Source organism: Lycium ferocissimum, chromosome 7, assembly GCF_029784015.1.
Source record: "Lycium ferocissimum isolate CSIRO_LF1 chromosome 7, AGI_CSIRO_Lferr_CH_V1, whole genome shotgun sequence".
NCBI classification, from domain to species: Eukaryota; Viridiplantae; Streptophyta; class Magnoliopsida; order Solanales; family Solanaceae; genus Lycium; species Lycium ferocissimum.
The window spans coordinates 50,034,763-50,051,822 of NC_081348.1; the positions used below are offsets into that span (position 1 = coordinate 50,034,763).

The 17,060-nt window shown below is 35.3% G+C and overlaps 1 protein-coding gene across 2 annotated transcripts; it reads right to left on the bottom strand.

Moving 5' to 3' along the window:
- Positions 1-4,093: 4,093 nt before the first annotated feature.
- LOC132065559 (putative pentatricopeptide repeat-containing protein At1g02420) lies at positions 4,094-12,184 on the bottom strand. 2 transcript variants are annotated; one of them, XM_059458998.1, is made up of 2 exons: positions 10,543-12,184; positions 4,094-4,239 (listed from the first exon to the last, which is right to left on the bottom strand). In XM_059458998.1, exon 1 carries the CDS (start codon positions 12,152-12,154, stop codon positions 10,637-10,639), a length of 1,518 nt encoding a protein of 505 aa, XP_059314981.1. In that variant the 5' UTR covers positions 12,155-12,184; the 3' UTR covers positions 4,094-4,239; positions 10,543-10,636. The 2 variants fall into 2 exon arrangements, with proteins under 2 accessions (XP_059314981.1, XP_059314980.1); XM_059458997.1 differs by having other exon boundaries at positions 10,511-12,184.
- Positions 12,185-17,060: the final 4,876 nt, after the last annotated feature.

The following is a 17,060-nucleotide window of genomic DNA, read 5'->3' on the forward strand; positions in this document are numbered from 1 at the left end:
TCACGTTTCCTTTCCCGAGAGTCAAATTATATGGACTTTGACCAACATCTTAAATATATTTTTTCATAATTATTATGAGAAGAATTGCTGCTTATAGTATTTTTCATAGAGTTTTCGAACATCTAAATTTTAACTTTAAAATCTTAAATTAATCTAATTCAATTTCGCTTCGAAAATTAGTCAAATTGACGCTCGAGACGCGAAATGTACAAGTAAAAGTGAATGTAGGGAGTACTTATTGTCCCTAAATTATATAGTGACAAAAGAGTATTCTCTTTAATATTAGTTTATTGTTCGGAAGTACTAGAGGTTGTGTTTTTTGGGGGAAGGGGTTTGAATTGCCATTTTGTTCGAGTCAAAGTTGTTTCTGGATCTTCTCAAGATTACAAACTCTGAAAAACTTTTGTAAGTTGATAGACACCCATCAAACTAACGTTTCAAACAAGGTCAAATGATAAACAATGTGTAAATGTAAAATATTGAATGGTTATAAGAATGAGAAGCATTAAACCCAAAGAACGCTGTAATAATTTTTACTCTTCATTTCAATCCGTGTGTCATATTTCTCTTCTTAGTCAGCTCAAAAAGAACTTAGTAACTTCTTAATTCAAACACCGCATGTCATACGTAACACAACAAGATTTAAGAACATTTTGGCACATTACACATTTTTCATTTAGAATGACAAGATTCAAAAGTCATACTAACTTTTTAAAATTTCGTGCCTAATTAAATTAAGACAAAAAATTATAGAGGAGGGAGTATATCCAAATGTTGAGCCTATTTCCGGTTCCCTCGAGTTTCATGAGGTTCTCTTACTCTTTTCCTTTTCATTGTTCAGTTCTAACTTACAAGTAACAAGTAAAAAGTAAATTTTACGTGGTTATCTTTTTTTTTTTTTTTCTTTTTCCGGGTAATTCAAGATATGCATTTCATAAATTAATCGGGTGCTTCTTCCGGGGCATTGCCTCGGTTAACCCTGGTAGTAGCCATTGTAGCATTTACAAAAACTTCCGGACAAAGAGTCCGGACATGTCTGTTAGTAGCAATTACATTTGGAATATCCCTAATGCAAAATGATCTAGCATATGTAGTTCCCTCCATGACAGCCCAAAAGCTAGTTGATGCATACACGGCTGGAACTGCCGGTCCTTTTTTCACCAAAAAACTTTTCCTTTGCTCCTCTCTTGTCTAGTGCATCAGCTAATAACTGATTCGAAATTGTAACAAAACATCACCTATCAGTTCTATACCCGATTCATAAGTATGAAATGAAAGATGCTAACATGACTCAAGAGTCTCTACACAAAGCCCCTCTTCTTCGCTCAAAGAGGCAATGCACGCTTTATTTGAATGGTACTTAATACATAAAGAATGATTCTTTTGACGTTATACGGATTTTTTTAAAAAGAAATGCCATGTAATCGCGCTGACTTCTTACCGTAAGTCCAATGCACCAACCAGCCAATGTGCTGGCAAACACGATGTGCTCTAAGCTAAGTTGTTGTGCTTGTATACGGAGGAGATATTATGGTACAAACTTTTCCTTCTTGTTGCCGATATTTGTTGGCAAATTTCCATATTCCTTAATCTGAGGTAGCTTATGTACTTAGAATTGGCTAATTCACCCCCATCATCGGCTACTCTACGACCTCAAGAGAAGTATGCAGTCATCAACAAAAGTTGACAAATAGATGGGAAATAATACTTGTGCTGATACATTCAATCACTGGATTTGACATGTTGATTCATTCAATCACTGGATTTGACATACAAGACTGAACACTATAAAACACAATTTTTTCTGCCAAAAATTAAATAAAGTGAGTTAATCTGTAATGATACAGTATAGCTATGTGAATACACGAACACAATTTGAAACTTATACAAATTGTCACATTATCAAGTTCCAGTCTGACACTGAAACCAAAGGTAATCTTATATGTACTAAGAGATTTAGAAATCTTCGTCAAGTTCGCAGCATTCTCTATATAAGCCATACGCCAAATGGCCATGCCATCAGAAGGCTAATTCAAGTGCTGCCAGTAAAAATACTATACATGGAGGCATTGAGTTGTTGATCACCATTTTCCAGGACTATGTTGAACACCCCAAAGAGATATATAAAGGATTTAGAGGGGTGCGTGACGAGCGCAAAAGCCATCAGAAGGCTAAAATTAAAAAATACGGAGGCATTGAGTTGTTGATCGCTATGTTGAACACCCCTGAAATGAGTAAAGGATCGTCTCACGTGGATAAATGGCACAAATAATTATCTCCACGAGGGAACAAATAATTACTCAACTAACCTGCTCAGTATTATTCAGGAAATAAAAACTTGAGTTTGTTTGTGGTTATAAACCATGATTATCGACTGCAACGTAATTAAAGACAATTAACGATGAAAGCAAAGGTTACTATTAATATGAGGAGTAAGGGTAGTAGACAAGACATATGCAAGATTTTAGCAATTAGCTTCGATTCGTTTTATCATTCTCCTCTAAATTTTATTGAGTCTCTCGAATTCAATAAGTAATTAGTTTACTCTAGAATCTAATAAACATCTTACGATTATTTATACAAATTTCACAAATTAAACTAATGCAAGCCCTGAAAATGTTCAAAAATTATGGATAGAAATAGATCTTCAGACGACTTCTCACGAATATCGTCAGCTTATAACCCAAGATAGATTATTCAAGAGTCTCTTCTGATTACTCAATAAAATCATTCAATCATCAGCTAAATCAGATTTATATTAAGATAATTCATAAAACGCTTTCTCTTCCGATTAAAGCATTCAAAAATATCTCAATAATAAAATAAAACTACTATCCATGAGTTCAAGACTGATGAAAAGCCTGTAAACATATGCAAGAAAACATTAAGGGTTTGGTCTCAAGGAAAACGTCTTTCAAATATTTTCCTCTCTTGGTTCAACCAATAATTCGAGAAGCTCTTTCGATTACTTGGAAGAATCACCAATTAAAACCAAACAAAATAATGCAAAGATATTCACCAAACTATTCCTCTTTCGATTAAATAAAATAGTAAATAACTCTGCAATTCAATTCGAAACCCATGTTAACGAATTCAAGCAATAAAACATGAATCGAATCTAAAAATGTCAATCATTACATCATGTCTGTCAAAACCCCATAAGATACTACTCCATAATAGAACAATAGAACATAGAAGAAATAGAAGTAGAAAACATTACAACCGACGATTGATCCAAACTTCCGTATTGAATCGAATCGTGATGGAAAGTAACGAATTTGGCCTTTGAATCCTCTTTTACGCGCCTCCAATGCCTCCTAGGTCAAAAGTCCCTTCAAAACGCCCCTCTTTTTATTTATTCTTTTATTTTTTATGAAATTGAGTCAAAAAATAAAAAATACTCGAGTTAGTTATAAATTATGAACTAATGAATTAGCCCCTTTATTGGTTATTGGAACACTAAAACGTGTTTTTCATATATTTATAGAATACCCCAAAGTGCCCGGACCAAAATAACCCTAAAAAAATCGGAAAAAAAAAAAAGTCCGAAATTAGCCTACCGCCACGCGGGCCGCAACGCCCAGTGCGTCGCAGCAGGGTAAAACTTCTGCAATTTATTTTCAATTCGTTGGCTGCAATGTATTTCATGTAATGAGCAACAATTTCAATGTAGCTTCCATTTTATCTTGCCAGGCATTTGATTCCAGGTAGACAAATATATTGTTGCCCTTTGAAATTATCCACTTCATCCAATCATTGCTTCATCATTTGTTTTCCAGGTACATTAACATTTCCAATTACCTCCTTTTCAGCAAATTCCTCCAATTTGCTTCTTCACATAGGCATTGTCATGTCCTTATTCTTTTTCTTCTTTTATCTGTTCCTCTTTTTGTAAGTCCTAACACTTTTCATCCAATTTTATTTCAATCTTTTTATCTTCAAATGCTCGTTTACTCGGAAACAATTCCTACACAAGAAAACACGCGTAATAAGTATAAAATACTACATTATAGCTCAAACACGATTAAAATGTAGTCAATAAAGGTGTGAAATATAGCTAAAAATTCGTATTTCTAGCCTATCATCAGTGCGCCCATCATCCACCAAGTTTTGAACCGTGCACAATTCTCGAGATTTCTCAGTTATCAGGAAAAACTATGGCAGCAGGCTCCAAACTAGCGCATTCCTTCCAAGGATGGTCCTCCGTCGCAAAAGCAGATAAGGTGCGTCTGGTGTCATCTGAATTGAGAAATAAAAGGTGTCAATACAATGGCAACTATTGTGTCATTAAATGCATTGCACCGTGTTAAAGCAAGTGAATAACTCAACGCCCTGTATAATGAGAATGAGCGCAGGTAATTGGTTCACCGAAGTTACAGCTCGTTTAATGGGAGAGCAACCTAATTTTAACCAAGATGATAAAACTATGGTAACCTCGGAAGCATAATACAGACTCTATTCAACTCTTCTGAGTTTCCGGTGAATACTTCTTTTCACCTATATTCCTCCACTGACCCTAGAATTCACCCTGCTACTTGAAACTTGTTGCAATAACCTACAGCACAGGCCTTTAGACGTAAATACTGACACAGAAGTTGATACAAAGGAGTAGGCAGTCTTCAAAAACTAGGAATGTGCTGCTCTCTATGTTGGTTTAGTTACCCACTAGGTGGAATCAGACCGTCCGGCATTCAAATGTTGCTTAGCTGCCTATGTCGGATGAGTTAAGCTTTCAGTTTTGCACAAAAAACAGTGTCTTCCCGAGTTTGACTGTCTCTTAAAAAAACTCACTTCTTGGGTAAGGCCAACAAGGGATTGCAAGTAGAAGGAAGTTGACAAAGTATAGCAACCATTACCAAATTTATCAATCAATATTTTTTTTGTAATATTTCTTGGAACTCTTGATAAAAAGAAAAGAAGCCCTTCATCCTTTGGGATAAAGGAAAAAATATGGAGGATGGATGCTAGAACCAAGTCCATAAAATGGACAGAACTAGCTAGAGAGAAGCTCATGTATTCAATAACCTGTTATGTTATCTATATTCTATAGAGCAGTTTTAGTAACCATCATAGTCATTTTTTTAGATCAGCTGAATAAACATAAGAATAATATAGAAGTTCTTTCTTTATACTACCTCAGTCCCACAAATATTGCCACTTTTGACTTTCTCACTCTCTTTTTTTTTTTTTTTTTTTTTTTTTTAAGCACACTTTAAGTGGAAGCAGTTTTGTGCTTATCCCTCCACTGCCGTAATGTAACGTGAAAGAGGATCTAGGTTCTCCAAGATTTTTTTTAAATTCAACTTAATTTAGGAGTAGTTTTGAAATGAAACAAGCTATTCTTAAAGATGTCAAGGAATTTTTTGGCACCCAAAAAGATAAGAATGTGAACTTTTAACCAGAGAGAGGTTGGAGCTAAAAGGGAAGTTCAAAGATTTGACCAGAGAGATTATTTTTTTTTTTTTTTTTGAAACTGGTAACTGTATTGTATTCCATATGAGCAAAACAGTACATAGGTTGTACTGAAACCATATCTACAAAAGTACTCCAAGACTCTACTATTCTAATCCTATATTGAATCTAATACATCAATAATGGAAATAGTATCATTCTGAGTAAGCCTGATTACACCAAAAACAAAGCAATAAAATACAATTCAACTTGACCTTCTGCACTCCATTCTCTATACTCTCAAAACATCTGGAGTTTCTCTCCTTCCATATTGCCCACCATATGCTGGCAGGGACAATTCTCCATCTGTTTCTGTTCTTTGCCTGTAATCCTACCTCTTCCCAACTCTTTAAAGCCTCTGAAACCTTCCCAGGCATGGTCTCGGTTATACCTTTGAGATTTAAAAATATTCTCCAAAGCTGTTGTGTAAACTTACAGTGTAGAAACAGATGGTTAACTATCTCTGCTGTTTCTCCACAGAGGAAACATCTAGAGCATAAAATTATCCCCAACAACAACAACCCAGTTTTCATCAAATTATCCGGTGTAAGAACTGCTTCTTTAGCTAAAAGCCACACAAAGCAGCAAACTTTATGTGGGATTTTAGGTCTCCAAATGCGTTTCCACGGCCAGAGGGCCAGTTGATAATCTGTTGAATTGATTGATTCATCATCCTATAGGCTGAACTAACTTTGAACACTCCTTTGTTATTCCCCAACCACCAGAAAACATCCTCTCCTATCTGAAGTCCCTTAAATTGTTCCAGTATGTTAAGAAAATCAGCCACTCTTTGTATCTCCCAATCATTAAATTGCTTTCTGAAAGTGAAATTCCATCCTTGAGGTGTCCACAAATCAGCCACAGTCCTTTGATGATCTAAGACAATATTGTATATATCTGGAAATAGTTCCAGATTACCAGCCTCAAGCCAATTATCCTTCCAGAATCTGGTTTTGACCCCATTCACTACTCTGATCTTGGAGTTGCACTTACCAGAGAGATTCTGTTAAGTGTTATAGTTATTATCATCTGCTATGGAGAAAATTTCACTAGTCTCAACGGCGATAAACAGCCACTATGAAGAAGAAAAGAAAGATGCTTCACTCTCAAATAAACAAGTCATGGCTGATAGGAGCTATCATTGTGGCAGTATACCAGACATTCAGACTTGAGCATGAAAAATATACTTTACATTGAGTAAACATAGTCTGCACAAGAAAGCTAAGCAAGCTTGCAAAAGGATCATCTGGATAACACTATTAGTACTGATTAGCAGGTCCATGAAAAATTACTTCCTCACCTCTTCCCAGCCAAATTTCTCAGGATATCTCAAACTGGAAGATGAAAAGGCAGCTAATATGTTGCAGACAGAAGGATTTAATGAAAGAGTGAAAAGCTGGTGGGATTCTTTCAACTATGGGGGCAAACCTGATTTCATTCTGGTGACAAAACTAAAAGCATTAAAAGGGAAGTTGAAGGAATGGAGTAAGACTGCTCAAGGAAATTTGGGATTACAGAAAAAAAATGTGTTGAGGCAATTAGCTGAGCTTGAGGAGTTGCAAGAAAACAGAATACTGGAGGAAGGTGAGATAGCCTCAAGGATAGCACTTACTATGGAGTTTGAGGACATAGCCAGCAAGGAAGAAATTGCATGGAGACAAAGATCCAGAGCACTGTGGCTGAAACAAGGAGATAGAAACACTAGCTTCTTCCATAGAACAGCCAATGCTCACAGGAGATTCAACACAATTGATAAATTGAAAGTAAATGGAGAAGTAACCACTGAACCAGCAGAGATACAAGAGGAGATTGTAGCTTATTATGAAAAGCTATACACTGAGACAGAAGATTGGAGACCTCAATTAGAAATGAGGAATTGCCCAAGAATTGAAGCAGAAGATAATACTTCACTGATGGCACCTTTTGAACCACATGAAATACTGGAGAGCATCAAAGCCTGTGCAGGAGATAAAGCTCCAGGACCAGATGGTTTTTCTATGGCATTTTTCAGTCAATGCTGGGAAATTATCAAAGATGACCTAGTGGCAGGAATACAAAATTTCTATGAGGAAGGAACATTTGAGAGAAGCATAAATGCTACTTTTGTAGCTTTGATCCCCAAGAAGATAGGAGCTGTGGAACTTAATGACTTTAGACCCATCAGCCTGATAGGAGGGGTATACAAGATCATTGCAAAGTTGTTGGCAGAGAGACTGAAAAAAGTGATACACAAGTTAGTGGACAGGCAGCAGATGGCATTCATCAAAGGCAGACAAATTATGGATGCAATCATGATAGCTAATGAGTGTGTAGACTCCAGATATGCAAGCTGGATATTCAGAAGGCATATGATGACCTAAATTGGGACTTCTTAATTCACATGTTACAGAGGATGGGCTTTGGAATTAAATGGATTAGATGGATAAAACAATGCATAAGTACAGTCAAGTTCTCAGTTTTAATCAACAGATGTCCAAATGGCTTTTTCTCTTCACAAAGGGGATTGAGGCAGGGGGACCCATTATCCCCTTTCCTCTTCATTCTAGCTATGGAAGGAATGAGCAATTTGATACATACAGCAAGAGGAAATGGATGGATAAGGGGGTTTCAATTGGGAAATAGGGCAGGAAACAACCTAGAGATAGCTCATTTACAATATGCAGATGACACTCTTGTATTCTGTGAAGCAGTGGAAGAACACATCTTGATATTGAGAGTCATTTTCATCATTTTTGAAGCAGTATCAGGTTTACATATCAATTGGGGAAAGAGCTTTATATATCCAATCAATGAAGTAGCAGAGGTGGAAGTTTTGGCAGGGAAGTTGGGAGGAAAAGTGGGAGAATTACCCACAATTTATTTGGGTATGCCCCTGGGGGCAAAAAGCAAATCTAAGGAAATATGGAATGGGGTGATTGAGAAGTGTGAAAAGAAACTGACAAACTGGAAAAGTCAGTATCTTTCTTTTGGGGGGAGACTGACCATGGTGAACAGTGTACTAGATGCACTGCCATCCTATATGATGTCTGTGTTTCCAGTTCCTGTGAATATGATCAAAAAGATAGATAGATTGAGAAGGGACTTTTTCTGGCAAGGAAATGAGGACAAGAAGAAATTCCACCTAGTCAACTGGAAAGAAATGACAATCAGTAAGAAAGAAGGAGGGGTGGGCATCAGAGATTTGGCTAAGCAGAACAAGAGCCTATTGATGAAATGGCTATGGAAGTTTGCAAAAAATGAAAACTTACTATGGAAGGAGGTGATCATTGCAAAATATGGGATGGAAGATAAATGGATGACAGAGATGGTGAATACTCCATATGGATGCAGTATATGGAGATCCATTAGAAATCTCTGGCCATTGGTTTTGACCAGATCAAACTTTAAAATTGGGAATGGACTGCAGGTGTCCTTTTGGAATGACCAGTGGTGTGGTCAAGAATCTCTGAAGCAGCTATATCCAGATCTCTACATCTTAAGCCAAGCTCAACAGGCTACAGTGGCTGAAATGTGGACAGGTCAGGGTTGGAATTTACAATTTAGAAGATATTTGAATGACTGGGAAATGCCAAGGATAGCAGACTTCTACAACACAGTTGCCCACTTTAACAACTTAACAGAGGAGAGTGATACTTTGGTATGGAAACTTGACAGCAAAGGGTGCTTCACTGTCAAATCTGCATACAAAGACTTGAACTCAACAAATACTCAGGTGGAAGGGTGGCCTTGGAGGATGATTTGGAGAACAAAAGTACCTTACAAGGTAAACTGTTTCTCATGGCTATTAGCAAAGGAGGCCGTTCTGACTCATGAGAATTTTAACAAGCGAGGCTTCCAACTATGTTCTAGGTGTTACCTATGTGGAGAACAAGCAGACACAGTCAACCATCTTTTTTTACATTGCAAGTGGACAGACCAGCTTTGGCAGATCTTTGTCAAGATGAGGAAAATTAAATGGGTGAAACCAGGTAACATAAAAGAGGTGATGAAGTGTTGGAACAGAGATGGAAATGCAGCAAAGAAGGAGGAGAGATGGAAGATTGTCCCAGCAAGTATATGGTGGACAGTTTGGAAGGAGAGAAATCAGAGATGCTTTGAAGACAAACAGAGTAGCATGCAGAGATTGAAGTTAAATTGCCTAGGATTATACTACTTTTGGTGTAAGCAGGAAATGATAGATCAGACAGTAGATATTTATACAGCTTTAGATTAGTTATGACATAATGTAATAGTCAAGGCAATGTAAGGTGTAACACTTTTGGAGGGGGACTACACTTTTGGATGTAGTAAACCTGTGGATATATAGACTAACAGTTACCATCTCAAAAAAAAAAAAAAAAATGTTTATTAGCCTATATCAGCCTTCATGTGTAGGAGATTAAAACACCAAATGGTACTTAGCTCAGAAAGGATAAATACTTGTTCTTAGCCTAACTAAACCCACAATATGGAATTTAAATATTAACTGAGATTAGGTCATACAAGATTTGTGGGATAGCTTCCCAAAGTCTTGACGAAGAACCTAGGACCCAAATTGCAAGATGATATCAAGGTTCATAGAATCACTCTCACCAAAGAAATTTAGAAAGAGCAAGCAGAATAATAATTAGATAGAAAAAGTGCACAAAAAAATGCTCCCTCCGTTTTAGTTTGTTTGTCTTACTTTCCTTTTTAGTCTGTTTCAAAAGAATTTCACTTTCTATATTTAGTAACTCTTTACATCCAATATCCTACATGGCATATTTAAGATGACAAGATCCAGAGGGCATGTTGATGCATTACATAGATCTTTAGTTTAAGACCATGAGGTTCAGAAGTCTTCTTTATTTTTTTAAACTCCGTACTGAGTCAAACTAAGACAACAAATTGAAACAGAGGGAGTAACAAACAAAGAAAATAATGCAATTTTCTTTTTGAGAAACAAAGGAAAAAAGGCCGACCAACTTGTTTGGGACTGAGGCGTCGTAGTTGTTGTAAACAAAGAAAATGCAGTTGTTGTTGTAAACAAAGAAAATAGTGTAACTGATTTTCTAAATTCCAAATACATAAATAGACAAACCTCATTTGTCGAGTTCTGAATTAGAGGCCTACAGTGTTGAAGAGTCCACCGCTACATAATGACACCAATGCATTGACTCGAGGACCGAAAAACTCATTGGACCATAGTGAGGTACAGGCATCATAGTCAGCATTCAGCAGGTTCAAAGTCGGAACTTGATTGTTCATTTTCCGCTTTATCCTCTTGGATTAGTTGTGTGGAAGAACCAAAAGCAGCCATCTTTTCTGACAAATGCTTAAGAGCTTCCTGTTTATTAGCCAATTCCATAAGAACCTTAATCCTCCTAAAAGAAACATTACTTGGTTTTTGCCCTTTATCCACCATTTGCAAGAAACATCTTTCTGCTTCGGCCAACTTTCCCATATCGCAAAGCAAATCAAACAAAATATCCGAGACCAAAATATATGAGCCAAATCCTCTCTCCACCATATCGTCCCACAACTCAAGTGCCATCTCAACCTTATCGTGTCTCTGAATCAACCTGATCAAAAACATACACGACTGTGTACTCGGTAAGCACCCAGTCTCCTTCATCCTCTGGTACAAACTCCACGAACTTCTCAAATCATTTATCCAAAAAAATGACCTTAAGAACACATTATAAGTAGTTGCATTCGGGCTCAATCCATTTCTCACCATCTCATCCATCAAACCGTACGCATCCCCAATCCTCTTTGCAATGCAGAAGTTCCTAATCGCAGCATTATAAGCAGCCACATCCGGATAACATCCATACTCCCTCATCTCCTTCAAAACGTGCTTCGCCTTATCAGGTTGTCCAACCAACCCCAACCCTCCAATTAAACTCGTATAAGTTATCACATCAGGCGTAATATCCTTCTCTCTCATCTCCTCCACTACCCTAAACGCCTTCTCCATCTCTCTCCCTTTACAATACACATCCACCAAACAATTATACGAAACAACATCCGGTTCAACTCGCAAATCCCTCATCTCCTTAAAAAAAACCTCCGCATCCTCGGATGACTTCCAACCGGACAAAAGTATGTTAAAAGTTTGCAAATTTGGCCTAAACTTATACTTCAAACTATGATACACATTCCTAGCATCACTCATACTCTTCTCTTGACACAAAGCTCTCAACAATGCATTAAAACAATCTACACCAAATCCGTTCGACAGCTTCTTGAAACCCCAAAAAGATTCAACAGTTTGTCTAACAGAACAAACCTTAGCAACTCTACCTAAAACAACTTGAACTGTTCTTGGTGTTATTAAAGATTGATCTTTTCTCTTTATTTCAACTAAAACATCCCAAATTTTATCGAATTTACGACTTCTACCAAGTACATACAAAAGGGTATCTAAAGAAAAACTAGTATGATAAAACCCTTTAATCTTAGTTGCAAATTTAAAGAATTCATAAGCTTGTAATGGATTTGAATGAGAAAAACGTACCCTTTTGAGAACTTTGTCAATTAAGTCATTTGATAGTTGTATTTTTGATGATTTTAAAGATTGTTTTAGTCCTTCTGGTGTTTGTGTTACTGTTATGATGTGGTAAATGGTTTCTACTTCTTTGTTTGTGGAATTAAAGGATTGTGAAGAATGAAGAAAATGGGTTGTTAACCTTTTTGTTTGAGGTAAAATAGAGAGATGTTTGTAGGAAAAAATTCGAGCCATTGTTGAGTGTTTTGAGGTAATGGAGAGTGAGAAATTAAGGATGTTTTGCTCTACAGTTTATTGCCCTACATATGGTCCCTTATCTTTGGGTATTGGTTCAAAATAGTCTCTTAAGTATCAGTTGACCAGTTTTGATCCTTTATGTTTGCCAAAAGTGAATAGTTTTGGTTCTTTTAAGTTTACCAAAAGTGAGCAATTTTGATTCTATAAGTTTGTCAAAAGTAAGCATTTTTGGTCGCCCTCGTATATTTACCAAACTCTAATGTTAAATTTAACCAGAACGGTGGAATTTTTTTTTAATTCAGAAACACCAAAATTTTCGTCAAAATCACACGCGGCATAATAAAATACAAAAAAAAAAAGACGAAGAAGAAGAAGATCAAAACTAACAAAGTTTGCACCAGCCTTTTAAAATAGGCTAAAAGTAACACAAACTACAAAAACTATACTTTCATATGTGAGTTCCCGTTAAAATATTTTCTACTTTTACAGTTCTGGTTAAATTTAATAAAGTTTGGTAAATATCTTATGGAGACCAAAAATACTCATTTTTGTCAAACTTAGAGGTCAGAAACTGTTCAAGTGATACTTAAGGGACTATTTTGAACCAACTATCAAAGATAAGGGATCATTTTGTCAATTTCTCAATTTAAAGAACTCCAGAGCTTGTAATGGGTTTGAATGAGAAAAACGTACCCTTTTGAAAACTTTATCAATTAAGTCGTTTGATTGGTTGATTTGTGATGATTTTAAAGATTGTTAAGTCCTTCTCGTGTTTGTGTTATTGTTATGATGCGGTAAAGGGTTTCTACTTCTTTGTCTATAGGATTAGAGGATTGAGAATGAAAAAAATGGGTTGTTACCCTTTGTATTTGAGGGGAAATAGAGAGATGTTACTAGGAAACAATTCGAGCCATTGTTGAAGATGTTTTGAGCGTTCAAAGTTTGCTTATTTTTTGAGCTAATAGAGTTTGGGAAATTCAGAATGTGTTGTTCTAACTTCTAATAGAGAAATAACAAAATTGGTCCTTATATTTGAGGATACGTTCAAAATAGTCCCTTGAGTATGCACAGGAAAGTTCTTACTTTTAAATTTATCAAAAATTAACACTTTTAGTCTTGCTCGAATATTTAACAATTTATGTTCATTAGATTCGACAAAAATGGTGGAACTTTTTTTTACCATAAACACAAAGATAGTCTCATTGAACTCTAGAATATGCAACACAAAAAACTGCACTAGACAACAAAAAGATAGCATAAATTATATCGCAAAAAGTTGCACCGAACTCTAAAAATAAATAAATAGCGAAAACTACAAAATTGTACCTTTCAATGTGAGTTTCCACTAATTACTTTTTTTCCCCATAATTCCGTCAAATCTAACAGATAAAGTTCCGTAAACAGAGGAATGGTTAACATTTGACAAACATAAAGGACCAAAACTGTTCAATGCATACTTAATAGATTGTTTTAAACCCACCCCAAATATAAAGAACCATTTTGTGATTTTCTCACATTAAGAATGTGTTGGTTCTGTAACTTGCCCTACAAATTAAGAACAAGGATGTAAGAAAACATTTATAGTTTTCCACTCAACCTCAATCAAATGCATGTTGGATTTTGCATTTGTTACGGCTACAATTTTCTAGAATAATTAGTTGCTTAGTTGTAGGAGAAGTCTAATAGTTGATTTAGTATATATTCAATTTTTTAGTTTTAGTAAGAGTAATAATTTTGTTGTAGAAGAAGTCTACTACTCTTGGTTAAAAGGCCCATTTAAGCCTTCTATCTAATTAAAAGGGTTCCAAGTTTTTTTTTTTCTTAGTGAAATGACCCACTTCTTAGATTAGGTAAAAAAAACTCTAATTTATTTGTGATTTAGAATTTAATTATTATGTCAGATTAGTTTCCATCTTTTAAGAACTACAAATTGGTCCAAAATCAACAATCAAAAACAAAAACAAGAAAACGCTCCAAAATCTCTTTCAACGTCTTTTCTTCTTCTTTCTTCTATTGTTCTTCTTCCACTCTCAATCTACCCTCTATGCACATGACTGTGTGTTATTGAGGTCCTAAAGCTCTTCTCTTTTTGGTGAAGTTGGTTTCAACAAGCTATATTTGGAGAAAGATGGTGTTAAAGTTTTAAAAAAATAGTCAAGCTCAATTTAAATCCGATTAAAGATTGTTTTGGAGTAGCATTAGCCTGGACTTCTGTTATAACATTGTATCAAGACCTCAGTTTGAAGGTACACAAATTAATTTTATATATTTTTAGAGTTATTATGCAGATGGAATCTGGTCTGCGATGGACCGATTGACCATCAATCTAAGTCCTCTATGTTATTCAATAGCTAACCAATCATAGTAATTAGTCCGACAGATTCATTATCGATTTTTTTATTTTTGATTTCCATGTTTGCAATAATGTTTCATTTTACTAGTTTCTAATAACGTTACATTATTTATTGTAGGTACAAAATCATGACAGGAGTTGTCTTACTTGTTGATTATTTTGGAAAGTGGGTGGATGACAAGAAATCGTGGAGATGGAATTCTCAAAATGATACAGTTAGAATAAGGCTTGTGAGCAGTGATGTTGCCTTTGATAAATTCATGAAAACTATCATTAGAAGAGGTGAACTGAGTTGCGGACATGATCCTATTTGTGTCAAGTATATGACTAATGCAGGTGCTTTTTCGAGGGACAAAGAACCACTAATTGAACTAAAGAATGATGAAGATGTCCAAATTTATTTGAATGATATAAATGGTGAAGGTGGTAGGCCAATGTTACGGGTTTCCTTGATTGAAATTTTTTTGGAAAGTGGTTGTGGTTTGAACAACCAGCAATTTGAGAATGAAAATGTTTGCACGCACAATGATGATTTTCATGGGGGAGGAGAGACAAATACTTTTATTGAAACTAATGAGCGTGTAATAGAAGATGTTCTCCCTTGTCAAGTGGAGAAATTTATGGAAACTAATGAGCGTATAATAGAAGATGTTCTCCCTTGCCAAGTTGAGAAATTTATGGAAGCTAATGAGCATATAATAGAAGATGTTCTCCCTTGCCAAGTTGAGAAAGAGGTTCTACTGGATAACGAAGATGATGATATTCAGTTGCCTGAACAATTAGAGGATGCAATGAGTGGACATGGTATCAGAGCCTTCATTGATCTTAATGGGTTGTGTATTCATTGACAACTTTTAACCCTTACCTATTTTCAACCAAATTGAACCCGTGCTTATTTTTAACGCTCAGGGCTATTTTCAACCCATTTTAACCTGTGCTTCTTTTTAAAGCTCTGGGCTATTTTCAACCAATACCAATTTTTAATTCATACTATCTTTAACCTTATTTTTTCAACCATGACAAGCAATAGTCTCTCTTTGAATGTCTCACAAACCTTCACCAGTGAAAACTATCATATTTGGTCAGTGAAGATGAAGTTAAGCACTTTTACAATCGACATAATAGAAAAATTTTCATGGAGAAATACTTGAAGCATGTGATGAAAAAATGCAAAAGAAGAAGAAGAAGAAGAAGAAGAAGAAGAAAGACTCATGTTACTGATGTGTGCAAGTTCAAAATACTCATAATGAAATCCACAAGCACAAATTGCTAGAGTCGAAATTAAGGAGGAGCAACTTTTTTAGATTGCAGCAACGAAGCAAGGGGAGTGTTGGATTTTGCATCATATCGCTACGCTTTTCTAGAATAATTAGTTGTTTAGTTGTAGGAGAAGTCTAATAGTTGATTTAGTATAATATTCAGCTTTTTAGTTTCAGTAAGAGTCTAATACTTTTGTTGTAGGAGAAGTCTACTACTCTATTTATGTGCCTATATAAAGGCTTATAATTAATAAAATTTATATGAGATAGTTTTTCATTCATATTTTCTACCCTGTTGCTTGCATCTCTCTCCAAAAAACCATAACAATGCACTCCTTTTTTTCCTTGTTCGTTGTATGTTTTAAGGCCTAATTAATTTGAGTTTGTGTGGAAAATTTCATTTCAGGTAAAATGCTTCCTAAAAATAATTTTATTCTCAGGATTCAAGTTCAAAACTTCTAATTACAAATAAAGGGGTATTTATCGTTTCATCACAATCTTTGATAATAATCGAATGCACTACTTAGTGATCAATAAATATGCAAGGATGATAACAAAAAAAAGCTAATTTCTAAAACAATCTTCGCAATAGATTATTTTGCCATTTGAACAAACATGAAAGAAATACTAGAGAGAGAAAAAAAATTAGCGAGAAACAAGGGCAAGAAAGAAAAGTAACAGTTTTAGTTATGGCTTAATACATGTGCGGCCTCGTGAACTTGTTTTTTTTTTTTTTTTTAATTTTGGCATATCAACTAAGTTTATTCCTATTGAACCCTTAAACTCTTCCTCAAGTGTGTCTATCAAACACAATCCGACTTACATGGTATTCTATCTTCAATATAGCAAGATGCTAATATATATTCTAATTTAATTATGCCATCTTTTAGCTAAAATTAGCAGCAATTGAGAGGAAAAAAAAGAGTTGCTCTTAATTAAGCTGACAATAGAAGAGCAGAACCAGCAGAAACCTACACATTCATGAACTAAAGAATAGCTTACCACATGTCTAAATTATTACTCCACCTTCATTTTCTCAAATTAATTTTTGCTTCTAATAAAAATCAGATTTAGGGGTTTGATAGACACACTTGAGGACGAGTTCAGAGGGTTCAATAGGAACAACACTTAGTTGAGGTGCCAAAATGGAAAAAAGAGGCAAGTTTAGGGGGCCGCATATGCATTAAGCCTTTAGCTATTGATTAAAGATGACTGATAGTGCAATTTTTTTATGCTATTGTAATTTAACCAATTATAGTAAGTAATTGTAATATTTATCAGGTAACTATAT

What these genes read in the sequence shown, in the direction of transcription:
- LOC132065559 (XM_059458998.1), bottom strand. Translation starts at nt 12,154, where the DNA reads ATGGCTCGAATTTTTTCCTACAAACATCTCTCTATTTTACCTCAAACA.